Genomic DNA, 16,772 nt, shown 5'->3' on the forward strand with positions numbered 1-16,772 from the left:
AGTTCAGGAAAAATGGAGTGGGGTGACAGAAATGCAGACAGAGCAAAACAAAAAGGGGGGAAGAGCCCTTCCAGCAGTCCCATAGGAAGGATGGGACCCAAGTGGAAATTTCTCAGATGTCCTCAGTGGCTAGGGTGCCTCAAGCCCCTGGTCCTGCAGTCCTTTGTCAGGCTTTGGCCAGCTGGATTAAGGAGTGGGGCATTGCTTTAGGGGCCTACTGCAGGTTTGTGGTCTACCTCTTTCTCAGCTGCACAGTTTCCACTGTGCGCATGTGGGCTGCCCCTCCTCCAGTGAACCCTGTATTCGTCCATTCAACTGGGACTTAGACGTCTCTGGGTAGGTCAAGTGTGTAGCTATCGGGTGTAGTTTCTCCGATGGTGGAAGGAAGTTCTCTTTCTCTGAGCTGGAGAGATGCCTCTCAGAGCTCGGACTACCCTAGCAAGCAGTGGCCAAGCAGTGGAGTGGACCCACTTGGACCCACCTCTGGCCCTCTGTGGGCTATATAGTGACATGAGGGATTACCTGAGTGCAGGTATGCACAGCTCTCTCGCTTTCTCGAAAGTGAAGTAATTGTGAAGCGACTAAGCCTCCGCCCACCCCACCCACCTACACCCCTGGAACGTTGCTGTAAGAAAGGGGGGAACGTCGTTCGAACCTTGCAACACCAGGCGGGTGGGCGGGACCAGGGGGAAGGACTTCCAGGCAGGGGGCCGGGCTAACCATGGCTGAGGACAAGGAGGAGGCGGAGTTCTGCCTCGCTGCGCTCTTTATAAGCGGGCAGTGGACGCGGCTGCGCGGTGATACTGACCTTCAGTGTCTCAGTCCCAGCGCCATGGCGCCCTCCAGGAAGTTCTTTGTCGGGGGTAACTGGAAGATGAACGGGCGGAAGAGTGGCCTGGGGGACATCATCAAAACTCTGAACGCGGCCAAGGTGCCAGCCGATACCGGTAAGCTCACGCCAGGGAGGGCTCGGGACCGAAGCTGGGGTGGCCGGGCGTGGCAGCGCCCTCCCCAGTTGGGTGTCTGCGTGGACCTGCATGCACCGCTAGGGTACAAGGGCCGTTGGGTGTCTAGACATCGTACCCGCGGCGCAGTGGCTCTGCAGCCGCAGTCCTGGGGCAGTGTCGAGGAGCAAAGGCAGGGACATATTTAATGGTTCCTCGGACTCTGGGCGGGAAAGGACTTATTAGGTCGACGGGAAGGAGGGGGCCCCAGGGCTGCACCAGCCAGGAGCCGGGTCAGGAGCGGAGCCTGAAGCCCTGTGGGCGATCTAGAGAGGCTGGCGACGCCCCCGAGTGTGGGGGAAGGTGGGATAGCAGGCTCAGCGTGCGTACGGACTACCAGCTACCTGCCCCCCTCGGCCGCCGGCTCCGTGCGCCGCCGCACGTAGCCGGAGACTCCTCCCCGCGCGCTGCTGAGCGTGCCGAATTCCCCGCGACGAGCCTCTAGCGCTGATCCTTATCCGCTCGGGGACTCCTGCCTTCTGCATCAGGCGCTGAGCTGATGCAAAGAGCCTGAGCTGTTTGGGAATGAGGGGCGATCCTACAGCTTTCCCCAACCTGTAAAGGGCAAAGCATAAGGCCTCTTTGAGCTAGTCATCTTCCTGCCACCCAGGGCAAAGAGTGCTGTTCTCTGCCCTTCTCCTCCCGCCCTAAATCACAGAATCACGGGCCTAACCAAAAGCAGCATCCTCCTCTTGGTTTATTCCCCCAAAGACCCCAATACAGAGTCCAGGGATTGGACCCTCGTCCTTTGCTAAAAATCTGCTGGGGAAGGAGGGCATGGGCTATTTTAAAAGGGAGGCGGGCAGGGCCCCCAGAGAATGCTGAGTCTGGGAGGTGCCCATGCCCAGAATAGCCCGGGGGAAATCTGAACCACAGCTATTAAAGGAGCAGAGGGCAGGGCCAAAGGCCATGGCCTCTTAGGGGCACCTAAGAAGGCTCCAGGAGTTGGGTACTGGCCCAGTCCAGGCTAGGGAGTTGACAGAGGTCATCTTGCTGAAGTGAAAAGAGAAAGGAAAGCAGAACTAATAAAAAGGGTGAAGGCTGGGGGCTGCGGGCACTGGGTGGGAAACCTGGACCATGAAGGCTTCTTTGTGGGCTTACGCACCTGTGCCACCACCTCATCCTCAGAGGTGGTCTGTGCGCCCCCCACGGCCTACATCGACTTCACCCGGCAGAAGCTAGATGCCAAGATTGCTGTGGCTGCACAGAACTGCTACAAAGTGTCTAACGGGGCCTTTACTGGGGAGATCAGGTGAGATACAGGCCAGGTGGGAGAGGGGTGTGCAGGAGCCTTTTCCTTGATTTCCTCTGTTGAGGGGAAAGCTTCAATGGGGACTCCCTGCTGAGCCTTTATCCTTTCCTTTAGCCCTGGCATGATCAAAGACTGTGGAGCCACTTGGGTGGTCCTGGGGCATTCAGAGAGAAGGCACGTCTTTGGAGAGTCAGATGAGGTTAGTAACCAAGGAGGGGAGCTAAGAGATGCCTGTTCAAAGAGGGGTGTCTCACCAAGACTGTTCTTCAACAGCTGATTGGACAGAAAGTAGCCCATGCCCTGGCAGAGGGCCTGGGAGTAATCGCTTGCATTGGGGAGAAGCTGGATGAGAGGGAAGCTGGTATCACTGAGAAGGTCGTTTTTGAGCAAACCAAGGTCATCGCAGGTAACTTGGGAGAAAGGGACCTTTAAACATAGCCAGGGTTATGGAGGCCCAGAGGGTGGGGTCAAATATCCTGTAGCCTGCCTTTAGCCCCATGCCAATCAAGAAAGGGGAGGGGGAGAAACCTTGCATTTTACCCCCTCTCTTGGCATCTAGCTAGCTCTGCTCCTGCCACTGAGGGCATAGATGCCATTCAGAGTTCCGTCAACAGCCACCAGAGGGCAGAGGGCCACCGTCATTTTTCACACCCTGGGGAAGGTGGCTGGATAGCACCTTCCTGCCGCCTCCTCTCTCTATCTCTGATCTTTGTCATGCAGATAATGTGACTGACTGGAACAAGGTCGTCCTGGCCTATGAGCCTGTGTGGGCCATCGGTACTGGCAAGACTGCAACACCCCAACAGGTAGCTGAGCTCAGGAGCTCTGCCCTCATCCATTCCTGCCTGGGATGGTCACAGAAACCCACTGGGGCCAACCCCTCACGTTGTAGACAAGGTCCCCCCAAGCCCAGAGAGTCACTTGTCCAAGGCCGCCCCATTCTGGGATTGGATCCCTGCTGTTCTGACCCAGATCCCAGGGCTCTTGCTCCAAAACCATACTGTTTCTCTCCAATTGTCCCCAGTGTTTTACCCCTTTGGGTGGGAGGCAGAAAGGGTCTTTCTCAGTCTGGCTTCTGGTTTGGATCTAGGCCCAGGAAGTGCATGAGAAGCTGCGGGGATGGCTGAAGTCCAATGTCTCTGACGCCGTGGCTCAGGGCACCCGCATCATTTATGGAGGTGAGAAGGTTTGGCCCCAGCCCGAGTCGGTGGGCTAAGAGTTAGACCAAGCCCTCCCTAGACACAGGGTAGAGATGGAATTTACCCATTCTATCCCTCCTCAGTCCCTCTCTCTTCCCCCTTCCCAGGTTCTGTGACTGGGGCAACCTGCAAGGAGCTGGCAAGCCAGCCTGATGTGGATGGCTTCCTTGTGGGTGGTGCCTCCCTCAAGCCTGAATTTGTGGACATCATCAATGCTAAACAATAAACCCATCCATCTCCCCTAGCCCCTTCCTGCTGAGCCATGGAATAGGCTGTGCAGAACCTGATAATTGTCCCCCACATATGCTTCTCATGGTGTTACTTGCCGCCACCACCCCCACCTCTGGTGGCCCTAATGCAACTTCCTTTATTGTTTACACCTTCCCCCTGTAATGGCTGGGACCAGGCCAATCCCTTCTCCATTTACTGGTTGGAACTAAACATGTCACCAAGGTGGCTTCTCCTTGGCTGAGTGGTAGAAGTGAGGGGTGAAGCTTGCTTGTGGGTCCCCTCCACCCCTGGTAAGGACAGGCAAAACTGTTCTCCTCTTCCCCTCTCCAGGGATACCACCCTCTCCCATGGTGCCACTACCTGTGTATGTGTGTCTGTGAGCAGTCCCGTGTGTGGAAATAAATACCTGGCACTAAACCTTGCAGCTCCTCCTCCTTCACTGTACTTGCCCATACAACCTCCTTTGTCCTTTCTGAGGCAGTCAAAGGACCCTATCTCTTCTGCAAAAAAAATTTCTAAACAACACATATCTTACTATTTTTACTTGAAAAAATGTGTATTGCATACCAGGTTGTCACAGCCTTAAATAACAGCTTCCTCCCTTTCTCTGGGTGGCTCTGCAGCTAGTAGTTCTCCAGAGTTTAGGAATGTTGGGGGTAGGGACCCAGCCTTACCAACCCCCCAGCCTCACTGGCTTTAAATAGCTTGTGGAGGCCAGCAGTGGCTCCCCTCCCCGCCAGGCAGGGGTGGTAGCACAGGGATCACTGGTACAGCAGGTAGCGCTTCATGGCAGGGGGCAAGGGCAGAGCAGATACCTGGCCAAGCCGGGTATCCCCCAGAGTGTGGCGCACACACAGGCGACTCAGGTGTAGAAGGGAGTGTGGCTCCGCTGGGGGAGAGAAGGAAAGGAAGTTGAGTAGGTTGTAATCACTGGCCAGATATCCTCAAACTACAGGGACCTGCCCAGGTTCCCTTCTGCTTTCTTGTTCCTTTCCTGAGAGGGTGTTCTAAGTCACCCCGAAGTTTTGCACCTGCTCTGGGGAGCACGGTATTGAAGCTGGAATTCACACATCCTCCACCCGCCAGTCAGCTGGGGCTGAAGCTCTAGCCAAGGCCTACTAAGCAACAGGCCAAGCAAGGTAGCTCTGACTAGTGGAGCTAGTGCAAGCTTTGATTCTCAAGAGGCCTCAAAGCTAGGGTTAGTAAAGTAGAAGGAAGGATAGTTTCCACCCTGGGCTGGAGGCTGCAACTGCAGAGAACAGTTAAGGTCCATCAGCCCGAAGTCTAGTTCCAGTCATTAACTTGCAGCCCCACCCCAAGGCCCTGTCTCTGCTGCTGTTCTTTTTGGTACCCAGGGCCCCAGTGGCTCTATCCTGTGGTTTGGCTGAGGAAGGAAGTAGGTATGTGTCACAGAGACAGGTCAGAACCAAGGGAATCTGGTACACACCCAGGGTGCCTGGCATACTGACAGTCCTCTCTTCCTTTTTAACCTGTACGCCTACCCCAGCCACCAATTTACCCTTGTATTTCTTGATCCAGGAGCTGATACCCTCCCATAAAGCCCTAATCCCTGCTGCATTTTGCTCCATTTTGAGGGTTCACTACTCACCAAGAGAGCTTGAGCAAGTCACTTTTCCAAGCCTCAGTTTTACCTCTATGGCTATTGGGAGAACTAAATTAGGCAACAATTATGAAGACCCTTAGCCATGCCTGGCACTGGATAGGGGTAGGATGCAGGTCATATGAAGGTCTATCCCTCCATTCCAGTCTGACGTTGAGCTCCCATTTGAACCCACTTCTACCAGTAACAGGCCCCTCTCCCCACACTTTGCCCCAGATCTCACCTCTCCTTTCGCCCAGGTAGTGGATGCGGATCTGGCACTGGCCCCAGACAGCACTTACTGCCGGATAGAGGGTCCTGCCCTTCAGTCCACGGAAGGCTGGCCCCAAATAGGTGCCCTCAATAGCATAGCCCAGAGTTCCCTCCTCCATGTCCAGAACCACCAGCAGCCTCTCTGGCACCTCCAGCTGTTGACCCTGAGGTCCGGCTGGGTACTGGGGGGCCCCGGGCCCCTTACTCTGATGGTACAGCTTTCCCCGTCCAATGTCCCAGCCCCAAGACTCGCTGTTGCTGCCCAGCAGCGCCGCATAGTGGTCAGTCTGCAACGGGGCCAGGGCCGTGGCCACGCCCACCACGGCATGGGTACCCCTCTGCTCAGGAGGCCAGCTGATCTCCCAGACATGCAGGCCCCTCGAGTAGCCCCTTTTCCCCCGGGCCCCATCAGTGCTCTGGGCCACAGGTCGTCGCTCAAAGCACAACCCCCCTTCCTTGACCTCAATATTCTCTGAGCAGTCCTTGGGGTTCCAGCCGTGGCGCCGTTGGGCCTTCAGGTCAGGACGGGGCGCAGACAGCAGCTCCTCCAAGCCCTCGGGACAAGAGAGGTGAGGGTATAGGGTCTGTGGGGTAGGGGTGCTGCTGCTTCCCCCTGCCAGGGCCGTCTGGCCCATGGAGACTCCCCGGAAAGAGCCTTGCTGGGACGTCTCTCTTCTGAAAGTTGAGCTTCAGTTCCGGGCTGATCTGGAGAGGAGTAGAAAGAGAAGGAGGTCCGAATCGCAGGATCCTGGCAGGTGCTCCTCACCCCTGCGCCCCATGATCCCACCTACTCTCCTCAATCCCCTGTGGTGCTTTGCCCAATGCCCCTGTTCTTCGCTCCCCGATGTTCCCAGACCCATTCCTCATCTTGTCCTCTCCCCATCTATCCCGAGTCTCCCGTCACTCATAAGACTTCGCACCCTTTGAACCTCACCATGGACACTCCCGACCGCCCGTGCCACCGCCTCGGACCCTCGCTCGCCTTCCCAGCCCGCAGGGTCCCCTGGCCCTCAGCAGAAATCCAGGAGCACTCAGCCGAAATGCGCCGGTAGCAGACCGCCGGCCACTTCCGCCTCCAGCACCGCCTCCAGGCCGCGCCCCGCCCCGCGGACCCGCCCCGTCTCGGAAGGAGAGCGCAGGGGCGATTAACCTTCTCCTCGCTGTCCGGGGTCGCGCCTTGACCCGGTGGGATCCATCCGGCCTGTTAACACTTCATTCGCCGCCGCAAAGGCCCCGCCCCGCCCATAGGCCCCGCCCATAGGGGCGTGTTCCGGGGCGGTTAAGTCTCTGGTCACCTCCTAAGCCCCGCCCCCCGCGGGAGGCCCGCCAGAGCGGTTAACCCTTCCGTTGTCACCTCGAAGCTTCCACCTGGCGGTCCAGGCCCAGAATTGACTCTTTGATGTTGTCACTGTCTTGGGATCCGGGACCTCTGCTCACCACCGTAAAGACTTTAAGCGACCTCTGGGCAGCTTATGAACCCCTCGGGATAAAGGGTATAAAAGGGTCAAGGAGGGGCTCCCATTGTGCTGATATGTATCAGCTTCCATTTCTCGGTGTCTCTGGGTCACGTTTTTGGGGGTCTGGCCCGTTTCTGCCCCAGGTTGTGGGACAGCCTGTGCCAGGTCTCGGGTTTTGAGCTGCGTTTCACCCTCAGAGCTGTAGGTGTCATCGGTCTCCGTTCCTGAGCTGTTGGTCTCATTTGTTATAGTGAGTGAAGCTATGCCACTAATTAGCTGTGTGATCTCGAAGAGGTTGCCAAACTTCTGTAAACTTGTTTCATCTTGTGTTAAATGGGAATAAAGCTGGTACTTAACTCACAGGGTTTTAGTGGAGTTGAAATAATCCATGGAGAGCATTTAGCCTGGAGCCCGTATGTACTATATATTCACTAAGCAGAGCTCTTATTGTTTACTAACATTTACTGAGTGCTGACTAGATGGGAAGGCAATATAGTACAGTGGTGAAGGGCACCAAATGTGAAACCATACTGATTGAGGGTGAATACCTGAAGGCCAGTATGCATGTGACCTTGGGCAAATTAGCCCTCTGTCTACCTCTGTTTCTTCCTCTGCAAACCAAAGATAATGTTAGTATCTGTTTCATAGGGTATACTGAGGATTAATGAGGTTATATATTTATAAAGCACTTGGAACAGTTTGTGGTTCAAAGTTAATGATTTGTGCTAAACCCTGGAGATTAAGCGGGGAATCCTCAAGGAGTTTCCAAGGACATTTATAAAACAGTTTATCATGTAGTAAATGAAATGCTAGAGCTATAAAGTACTATAGGAGTAAAAAAGGATGGGACTTCTAACTAGAGTCAAGCAGCTAAGTGAGAAAAGCATCCCAGACCAGGTGACACCTGGACTGAACCTTAAAGGATGAGTAAGAATTGGCCTGAGAGATGACTCTGCAGTTTGGGTTGCTGCATATGCAAGGTGTTCCAAACTGAGGAGTCAGCATGAAAAATGGTGGGCTTGAGAAGAACAGTCTTCCAGATTGCTGCAGAAAAGAAGGAAGAGAAAAATCTTAAGAAAAGTATTCATTAGATTATGGAGGACTCGTAGGCTCAGTTAAGGAATATACATATTATCCTACAAGACAGACCAGTAATGGAGAGCCACTTTAGGAGAGAAGCAGGAGAGTGACACTGCCAGATATGCCTTTTAGAAAGACCAACCTGGCAACAGTGTAGAGGAGTGTGCTGGTTTGAAACTGGTATGTATCCCCGAAAAGTCATGTTCTTTTAATCCAATTTTGTAGGGGCAGACCTATTGTTTGGATGGGAGCTTTTGATTAGGTTGTTTCCATGGAGATGTGGCCCACCCAATTGTGGGTGGGACATTTTGAGTAGATGGAGATGTGATCCTGCTCACTCAAGGTGGATCTTAGTTTACTGGAATCCTTAAAAGTGCTCACAGAATATAACAGACCTAGAGGTACACAAAGGCTAGAGATGGGGGAAAGGCTACACAGTGAGGGTGAACTTAAATGCAAGGGAATGGTTAGAAGTGATGGTAACTAATTAGTAGAGTTATAAATCACATTAACATATTGAGGTGAATATGATTGAAAGGGGATGTATAGTGCTATGTATCCCACTGATAAAATCTACAGTTACAAATAAGTTCTCACATGCACTATTTCAAAGATTTAATAAGTGGACAAAGAGTCAATAGTATAGGGAAAGACTAGAAATGCATGCTACAGCCATAGTTGACAGGAAGACATCAACAGTACCACAGCACTACCCAGAGGCAACTAATTGGGGGAGAGGGACAAGTGACAAGGATTAGTTTCGATTTGATATTTGGTAATGCTGTATTTGTTGGTTCTTTCTCACTATGGACTAATGAAAATTGTCTAAAATTGAGAGTGCTGCTGGTTGTACAACCAAGAGAGGATACTGTAAGACACAAGTTTGTTTGTTTTCGACATTATCCATGATGTCCAGTAGACAGAGGAAGCTGAAGGGTACAACAACTGAGAAGCAGAACGGCAAACTATGATAAATTTGTCTTATGGAATATGGTGCGATTACAAAAAGGGACATTGAGAGGCATACAACAAACTGAATAAACCTAGGGGACAATGTGTTCTGCAAAATAAGCCAAAAACAAAAGAACAAATACACTAAGGTCTCTTTCAGAAAATACTTATAAGAAAATCGGAGCTTAGACTGTAAAGCCTTATAGCAGTCACACTTAGTCTGAAGTTGTAAGTGTACTTCTAGATTCTGAGATACTGAGATATATGTGTATCAGCTGGTATTTCCCTGGAACTCTGAGTAACTCTGTGACACCTAAGATCCAGAAATGTAGTGCTGTAGCCCTGAAAGATAGCATAGCTGTATATGATAACAGTTAAAGTAACTGAAAAAGAGATCGGTCCACAATTAGAGATAAAAAAGAAAGCCAATCTGGCTGGGATTAAGGTAAATCAGAAGACAGGGTAAAAGATGATAGTGTATGTATTCTAGACTGTCATGTACTGTAACACACAATCTAAGTCAACCTGTCTGGATAGCTCATTTAATCAACCCAAATTCCTAGAGTCCAGAACAGGAATGTGTCCTTGTAATTCTGTATAGTTTAATACCAGGATACATCTCAGACGATGGTAGACTGATAATTAAAAAGTATTCATAGAGTCACTTGAGAGTCTGAAGGAAATATATATATATTATATATATTTAATATATTTATATATACAGAACTATTAAGCTTTCCCATTTGGGAACCCTGAATAACCTCTCTGCCATTTGAGACTCACAAGAAAATAGGCCAAGCCCTTGATTTTGAGGCTTATCCTTGTGAAACTTATTTCTGTAGTGGAGAAGCCAAGACTACCTATAACAAAGCCTAAGAGTTGCTTCCAGTAAACCTCTTTTGTGGCTCAAATGTGGCCTCTCTCTAAGCCCAACTCTGCAAGGAAACCCCCCTTCATGGGACATAGACATTCAGGGGTGAAAGTCTCACTGACGATGTGGGGTGTGGTTCCCAGGGGTGAGTCTGGCCATGACACTGTGGGATCAACAATACCTTCCTGACCAAAAGGGGGAGAAATGTAATAAAATAAGGCATCAGTTGCTAAGAGAGATCAAATAGAGTTAAGAGGCAATTCTGGAGGCTATTGTTAGGCAAGGTTCAGTTAGATAGTGAAAATTGCCATAGTTTGATAAACTCTAACCGACATCACTCCCGTTATCTACTAAGAACGCGCAGGACTCAAACTGAAACTCTATAAAAGTTTCATGCACTATACTTGATTTCCTGGAACCTATAATTTCCAGAGGTTTTCTAGGCCAAATAAATCCTGAAACCCAGAAGGCTCAGCCTCTCCAAAATTGTCAACTAACCACACCCCACACACACACACTATTATTTAGTGTTCACACCCCTTCTCAACATGAAATTCTGAACTTAATAAGCCCCCTTTGCAAAAGCCAATCCATTTCTGGTACATTGCATTCCAACAGCTTTAGCAAACCAAAACAAGGAGGTTTCAGGGAAATCAGACTGGGAGTGAGGAGACAGTTGCAGCAGCTCAGGAAACACATGTCAAGAGCCTGAACTAGGGTAACAGAAATAATGATGAAAATAATTGAAGAAACATTGATTAAATTGCAAGATTTGATGACTAATTAGATGCTGAGTGAGGAAAAGGAAAGAGAAAAAAGGGGGATCTAACCTGGAAGACTGGGTTGGAAGGTGGCACCTCTAATCAAGATGGAGATGCCAGAAGGTGGTACAATTCAGGCAGGGAGAAACAGAGGGGCAGAGAGATGATGAGTTCAGTTTGGAACATGTCTTTGAGGTGCCTGAGGAATAACCATATGGAACCATCAGAACATTCTTGGAAAAATGGCTGGTCTGGTGGTGGAATGAGAGGCCTGGGCTGGAGATATAAATTTGGGAGGTGTCAGCCTTTAGGCAGTAGTTAAACTATGAAAATCAAAGAAGGGACCCAGGGAGAGAGTGTAGAGTGAGAGGTGAATCAAGGAGGATATAGTCTAGCAGAAAATTCAGGTGTGAATACTGTTTTAGTTTGTAAGCTGGTGGAATGTAATATACCAGAAACAGAATGGTTTTTTAGAAAGGGAATTTATTAAGTTGCAAGTTTACAGTTCTAAGGCCATGAACATGTCCAAGTTAAGGCTTCCAGGTAAAGTATCTTGGCGCAAAAAGGTCAATGATGTTCGGGGTTTCTCTCTCAGCTGGGAAGGCACATGGTGACATCTGCTAACTTTCTATCTAGGGTTCTTCAGTAGCTGTGTGGGCTCTGTCAGCACTGTTGGCTCTAAAGCTTTTCCCAAAATGGTTCCCTCTTAAAGGGCTCCAGTATGCAACCCCACCTTTAATGGGTAGAGATGCATCTCCATGGAAACCATCTAATCAGAAGATACCACCCACAATTGGGTGGGTCACATCTCCATGGAAGCAAGAAGATCCCACCCGGCAATACTGAATGAGGATTAAAGAACATGGCTTTTCTGGGGTACACAATAACTTCAAAATGGCACAAATACTAGATTTTCCTGGCCAGAAGTCATTTGCAAGTCTTGGAGAGAAAGCAGGTGTGGGGAGTGGTAGGTATAGAGTCCAGGCTGCAAGGACTTGACTAGCACTTTCAGAGTGACAGGATTATGCCACAAGTTTCACAGGTTCCGGGGATAGAGGGTGGGAAAAGGGAAGGTGACAATTATGTCACCTAGTCAAAAATTACCCTTGAAAAATCACTTATCTGATCTGTGCTGGTTTAAAAATATTATGTACCCCAGAAAAACCATGTTTTAATCCTGATTCAATCTTGTGAGGGCCACCATTTTTCATCTTGATTCAGTACTGTAGATTGGAATCTTTTGATTAGATTTATTCACAAAGATGTGACACACCCAATTGTAGGTCTGGCCTTTGATTTACATGGAGATGTGACTCTACACCTTCAAGGTGAGTCTTGATTAGTTTACTGGAATCCTTTAAAAGAGGAAACATTTTGGAGAGAGTCAGAAATGACAGAAGCCTCAGAGCTCACAGAAACTTCACAAGAGAGCTGAAACAGATGTGGGCATGTGGAGAACAGAGACACAGATGTTTGGAGATGTTTGGAGTCCAGCAGACATTGCCATGAGAGGTCTTTATTTTTGTTTTTTTTTTAATGAAGTTTTATTGAGACATAATCACACAGTGTAGAAACCATCCAAATGCCATGAGATGTTAAGTAGGCCAGAACCTGGAGAGAGCCAAGGGAAGCCAAGAGATGAAAGCCAGCCCTGGAGGAGTAAAATGAGGAACCCTCACAGGGACAGAGGCTGAAAGCAACAGAGCCCAGGAGCAAAGGACCAGCAGATGCCAGCCACGTGACTACCCAGCTGACAGAGGTGTTCCTGACCCATCCACCTTTCTTGAGTGAAGGTAACCTCTTGTTGGTGCCTTAATTTGGACACTTTCACTTCCTCAGAACTGTAAACTTGTAACTTATTAAATTCCCCTTTTTAAAAGCTGTTCCAGTTCTGGAATATCACATTCTATCAGCTTCCAAACTAATACACCATCTATTAGGTAACAACATGTGTTAATTTTATGTTAAAAAATAGACATTTGGAAGAATGGATTCAATGATATACAGAATATAATTTTGTGATGATTTAATTAAAGAAAAGGAAAGCTGTGAACCCTGAACCGTGTACCCTTATCAACCATCTATCCTGGATATACTTGCCAGTGTATAAAAATAATAATAATGCCACCATGATTGTGGATACAGGCCTATGATGAATAATAAGTAAAGGACCCTTGTAGAACCCAAATGGTAGAAGGCATGGGGTACAGAGAGGGAGAGTAAACCTCAACTGGCTCTGATTTAGCTTGAGAAATTGCCCAGGCTCAGCTACTTCTGGTTGTTTAAAATATGATATTCAACAGTTGTTGCACTGAATCTTGAGCTGCTCAAATACATGCTGATAATTACACATATATTCCATAATGCTACAAGTAATTCTAACATTTAATCTTCTTTATCAACATGTAACATAAAAAGTACACTCATCTTAAATTGCTCAATGAAGTTATTACATGTGTATACATTTGTGGACTACCACCCAAAAGATCAATATAAAGAACATTTCCAGCATTCTAGAGAACTCCTTCTTGCCAGATAAACTCCCACAGGTAACTTTGTTTGACCTCTATCACTGCTTAGTTTTGTCTGTTCTTCCATTTCATATAAATGAAACCATATAGTACGTACTCTTTTGTGTCTGACTTTTCTCAACATTATGTCTGTGAGATTTTGTTGAATGTAACAGTGGCTTGTTATTTCCATTATTGGACAATTCCATTGTGTATTAATACCACAGTTTATTCTACTGATAGGCATTTGGGTTTTTTCCAGTTTTTAGTTATTATGCAGAAAGATACTATGTCCATTATAGTGCAAGTTCTTTTGTGGACCTAGGCACTCATTTTTGTTGCAGACGTGCTAGTTCATAGGAAATTACAAATGTATAGATTTAGCCACAGGTGATTTTCAGGTTTTTCTCCATGTGGGATTTTATTAAGAATTTAAATCCTTCAGGTATTTTGCAGCATGGACTACTTCAGCAAATTTATGATGATTTCAACTTCTTGCCTCTTCGTATTCATCATCTTTATCTTATCAGTTCCTCAAACTTCTTATTAGCATTTCTCTGTGGTTCTTAAGAAGTTCTTCAATTTATTCCTCAAAGATTTCCATAAAGCCACCATGATCCACTTCCTAGGCCACTTCAGCAATGAGTTTCACTTCTTTTCCACAGAAAATCCTTAAATTCTAAACTCATTGTTGCCAACCTACACTGAATGATTCAGATTTCATTGCTTCCATTGTCTGTTTAATATAAATTTTGCAACTGGCAATATGGAAGGACTTCCAAATCAACGTCACATTAAAATGAGTCAGCATACATGGCTCTGGGAATCAAGGAGCAATCTCAGCCTCATATATGTGTCTTTGAAATAGCAAATCATGCTTAGATTAGCAGACAGAGGGTGCGGTGATACTGTGGGGAGGAAGAAGACTTCAATGTTGTTAGTACACAACGGAGTACCTCAGGGTGAAGCTATTTGTGGTCAGCCATGCTAAAGCCAAGTCTTTCTCTTTGAGGTCCTGCTTGACTTCTAGAATGAACAACTGTGGAACTAATCAGGAAAAGTGCTGCTATCACCCCAAGACTTTGCATTTGATTGTTGGGCACCAACAGATTTTTTAGGGAGTGGGACTCAAGGATTTGTAGCGCTATAGAATATGTCTGGCATTATTAAATACATTACATTGCCACTATAAGAGGGGGACAGATGGAAAGGAGAGAAAGGAGCAGAGATAAAGTCATTAACTGCCTTCAAACAGGGCCTTGTGTTTCTAGTTTGGAAATCTAAATGCAGTTTCCTCCCAGAAAATACCTGTCTCATCATATTCCACAAGATAGCCCTTTTCGCTGGTAATACTTTTTTTAAATCATTGATTCTACTCAAGGAGCAAGTGTGTTACAGTGAAATGTATAGCAACTTTTATTATTTTGGAATATTTTTATTCAGGGAAAAGACTCTTGTGGACTTCAGTAAATATTTGTCTGTGGTTCTTCGGGATATTGGTTGGGAATTTTTTAATTGCTACATGTGCCAAGACAAACGCACTTGTCACCCCATTGGCTTATAGTTTGAAAACTTGAATCAAATAGGAATATCAGAATGTTTTCCATGATCCAAAATAATTTTCACATCAGTTTTTGCCTCAGTTGTTGTCTCATTGATTTTTTGATGTATCTTAAGCACTTTATTCAAATCACATGAAGGCTAAAAACTTTTTGTTATAATATAGTATCAGATTAAACATTTTCCTAACTTCATCTTTCTTTCGGCCTATTCTGTTTCTCTTGGTTATTTTTTTTTCAACAATTTTACCTCTGAGTGTGTGGACTTTTTTTTTAATTTAAGAAAACAATTTATTTAGAACCCCCAACAATGGATATCTTAGCTTAACCACAGGCATATTTAAATAAATCATTGTAAAGCCTGTGTTTGCGCTGTAAGTTTCATAAAGCAATTTAAAATTAAGGCAACAAGGAAAAAAATCTGCAAATTCAGACGGCAGAGTTCTTACATTCTAAATATTAAACACAAACTTAGATACCACTGAATCAGCTGTTAAAACTGTGAATGTTCTCAAAATATCACGTAGAAAGTTCTTGCAAATATCTACATTGTTATAGTAATGGCCTATGTTACTCAATATTTTCCTGATTTCAGGAAAATGTGAAGCTACAAATATTTTTATAATGAACATATGGAAATCTCAACCACCTGAAATTGTTATCTTAAGTTAGCTTAGCCATAGGCATTAAGCTTATCCATAGGCCTTTTAAGAATTAAGAAATTTTACTTGATTATCGATACATTACATTATAAAAATATCTGCTTCTGTCTCCCACCCACATTAATATGGATAATGGGGTGGCTGGTACTCAAATATTCTAAACAGGCTCTGTTAATAGTTATGTGTGTATTCCTATTTTATAGAAAGTTGGCAATTAGTTGCTTTTAAAAAATTTTAAATTTACTTTTTTAATTAGAGAAGTTGTGGGTTTACCAATAATTTTTAAAAGTATCTTTGGATGGGTTTTGCTGCCTGTTCCTGCACAGACACAGCCTCACAATTTGCATATTTTTTGAGGTTGAAGTGGTTTCTGAAACTATTAAGCCATCTTTGGCTGGTTTTGAAATCCTTACATCCGAATGCCCTGTTCCCTGGCAATAAGTTTGAACTTTGACTTCAGAATGAGAGCTTTACTTTCTTTTTTTCGTTTTTTTTTTTTTTTTTTTTTTGCTATGTATTGCCTGTTAGACACGTTTCTGGTTCATGTCCTCTAACTGTAAGTTTAGTGCCTTTTCTGACTTCAAGTACTTATCACACCCACTTTGCTGTCACCTTAGCAACTGTAGCAACGTTCTGATGATCTAGCTTCACAAATTTCTTGAATGTTGATTACACATGCAGATTCTTGACGCCATATTTATGTGGCTAATATCAGAAACGGACACACCACCCTCCCTCAGAAAAACAGTTTTTCTCCCAGCATTTACAAAGATCCGATTTGACTGGACTGCCTCTAAACGGGTCATGTTATATGGAAAGGAGATATATTAAAACAACAGAATCGTAGCCCTGCAAGGTATCTACACTGAAGAAACCCAGGAGAACAGGGCCCAAAGAAACAACATAGTCCATTCTTCCATCTCACGCTCATGTGATGTTGGTTGGCCACCCTGTGTCCTATTTAAACGAGTATTGCTGATATCGAGTTAAATATGTCATGAAACTCACAGTATCTCATTTAACTCTACAAAAATGATATGTCAATTTCAACAGATTCACAGACTGAGGCTTACAGAGATTAAACAGCTGGTCCACAGAGCTGGTAATTAGCAGCATCAACAATCAAACATAGAGGTGGGCCATGGTGGCTCAGCAGGCAAGAACGCTTGCCTGCCACGCCAGAGGATCCGGGATTGATTCCCGGTGCCTGCCCATGTTTAAAATAAAAAAAAAAGAATCAAACATAGGAATACTGACTACCAAGCCCACGGGTGGCGAGAAAATGGCGACAGCGTCTGTAGAAAATATGGCCTAGGAGGCCGCGCTGCCACCCTGCGCAGGCGTATAACCTTCAGGTTCCTT

General features: G+C 46.7%; 2 protein-coding genes across 3 annotated transcripts; one reads left to right on the forward strand and one right to left on the reverse strand.

Moving 5' to 3' along the window:
- The first annotated feature begins 694 nt into the window (after positions 1-694).
- Positions 695-4,108, forward strand: TPI1 (triosephosphate isomerase 1). The gene is made up of 7 exons (XM_077169907.1): positions 695-947; positions 2,133-2,256; positions 2,371-2,455; positions 2,530-2,662; positions 2,977-3,062; positions 3,347-3,434; positions 3,563-4,108. Exons 1-7 carry the CDS (start codon positions 722-724, stop codon positions 3,679-3,681), a joined length of 861 nt encoding a protein of 286 aa, XP_077026022.1. The 5' UTR covers positions 695-721; the 3' UTR covers positions 3,682-4,108.
- A 109-nt stretch (positions 4,109-4,217) lies between these two features.
- SPSB2 (splA/ryanodine receptor domain and SOCS box containing 2) lies at positions 4,218-7,029 on the reverse strand. 2 transcript variants are annotated; one of them, XM_077169909.1, is made up of 3 exons: positions 6,710-7,029; positions 5,531-6,264; positions 4,218-4,575 (listed from the first exon to the last, which is right to left on the reverse strand). In XM_077169909.1, exons 2-3 carry the CDS (start codon positions 6,192-6,194, stop codon positions 4,448-4,450), a joined length of 792 nt encoding a protein of 263 aa, XP_077026024.1. In that variant the 5' UTR covers positions 6,195-6,264; positions 6,710-7,029; the 3' UTR covers positions 4,218-4,447. The 2 variants fall into 2 exon arrangements, with proteins under 2 accessions (XP_077026024.1, XP_077026023.1); XM_077169908.1 differs by lacking the exon at positions 6,710-7,029 and adding an exon at positions 6,494-6,663.
- Between the last annotated feature and the right edge of the window lie 9,743 nt (positions 7,030-16,772).

Source organism: Tamandua tetradactyla, chromosome 7 (genome assembly GCF_023851605.1).
Source record: "Tamandua tetradactyla isolate mTamTet1 chromosome 7, mTamTet1.pri, whole genome shotgun sequence".
In the NCBI taxonomy this organism is placed as follows: domain Eukaryota; kingdom Metazoa; phylum Chordata; class Mammalia; order Pilosa; family Myrmecophagidae; genus Tamandua; species Tamandua tetradactyla.

Excerpts from the sequence above, each read along its gene's own strand:
- SPSB2 (XM_077169909.1), bottom strand. The coding sequence starts at position 6,194 with ATGGGCCAGACGGCCCTGGCAGGGGGAAGCAGCAGCACCCCTACCCCA. Across the intron at positions 4,576-5,530 it reads CTACCTGGGCGAAAGGAGAG|CGGAGCCACACTCCCTTCTA; the intron begins GTGAGATCTGGG and ends TCTCTCCCCCAG.
- TPI1 (XM_077169907.1), top strand. The coding sequence starts at position 722 with ATGGCTGAGGACAAGGAGGAGGCGGAGTTCTGCCTCGCTGCGCTCTTT. Across the intron at positions 948-2,132 it reads CAAGGTGCCAGCCGATACCG|AGGTGGTCTGTGCGCCCCCC; the intron begins GTAAGCTCACGC and ends CCTCATCCTCAG. Across the intron at positions 2,456-2,529 it reads TCTTTGGAGAGTCAGATGAG|CTGATTGGACAGAAAGTAGC; the intron begins GTTAGTAACCAA and ends GTTCTTCAACAG.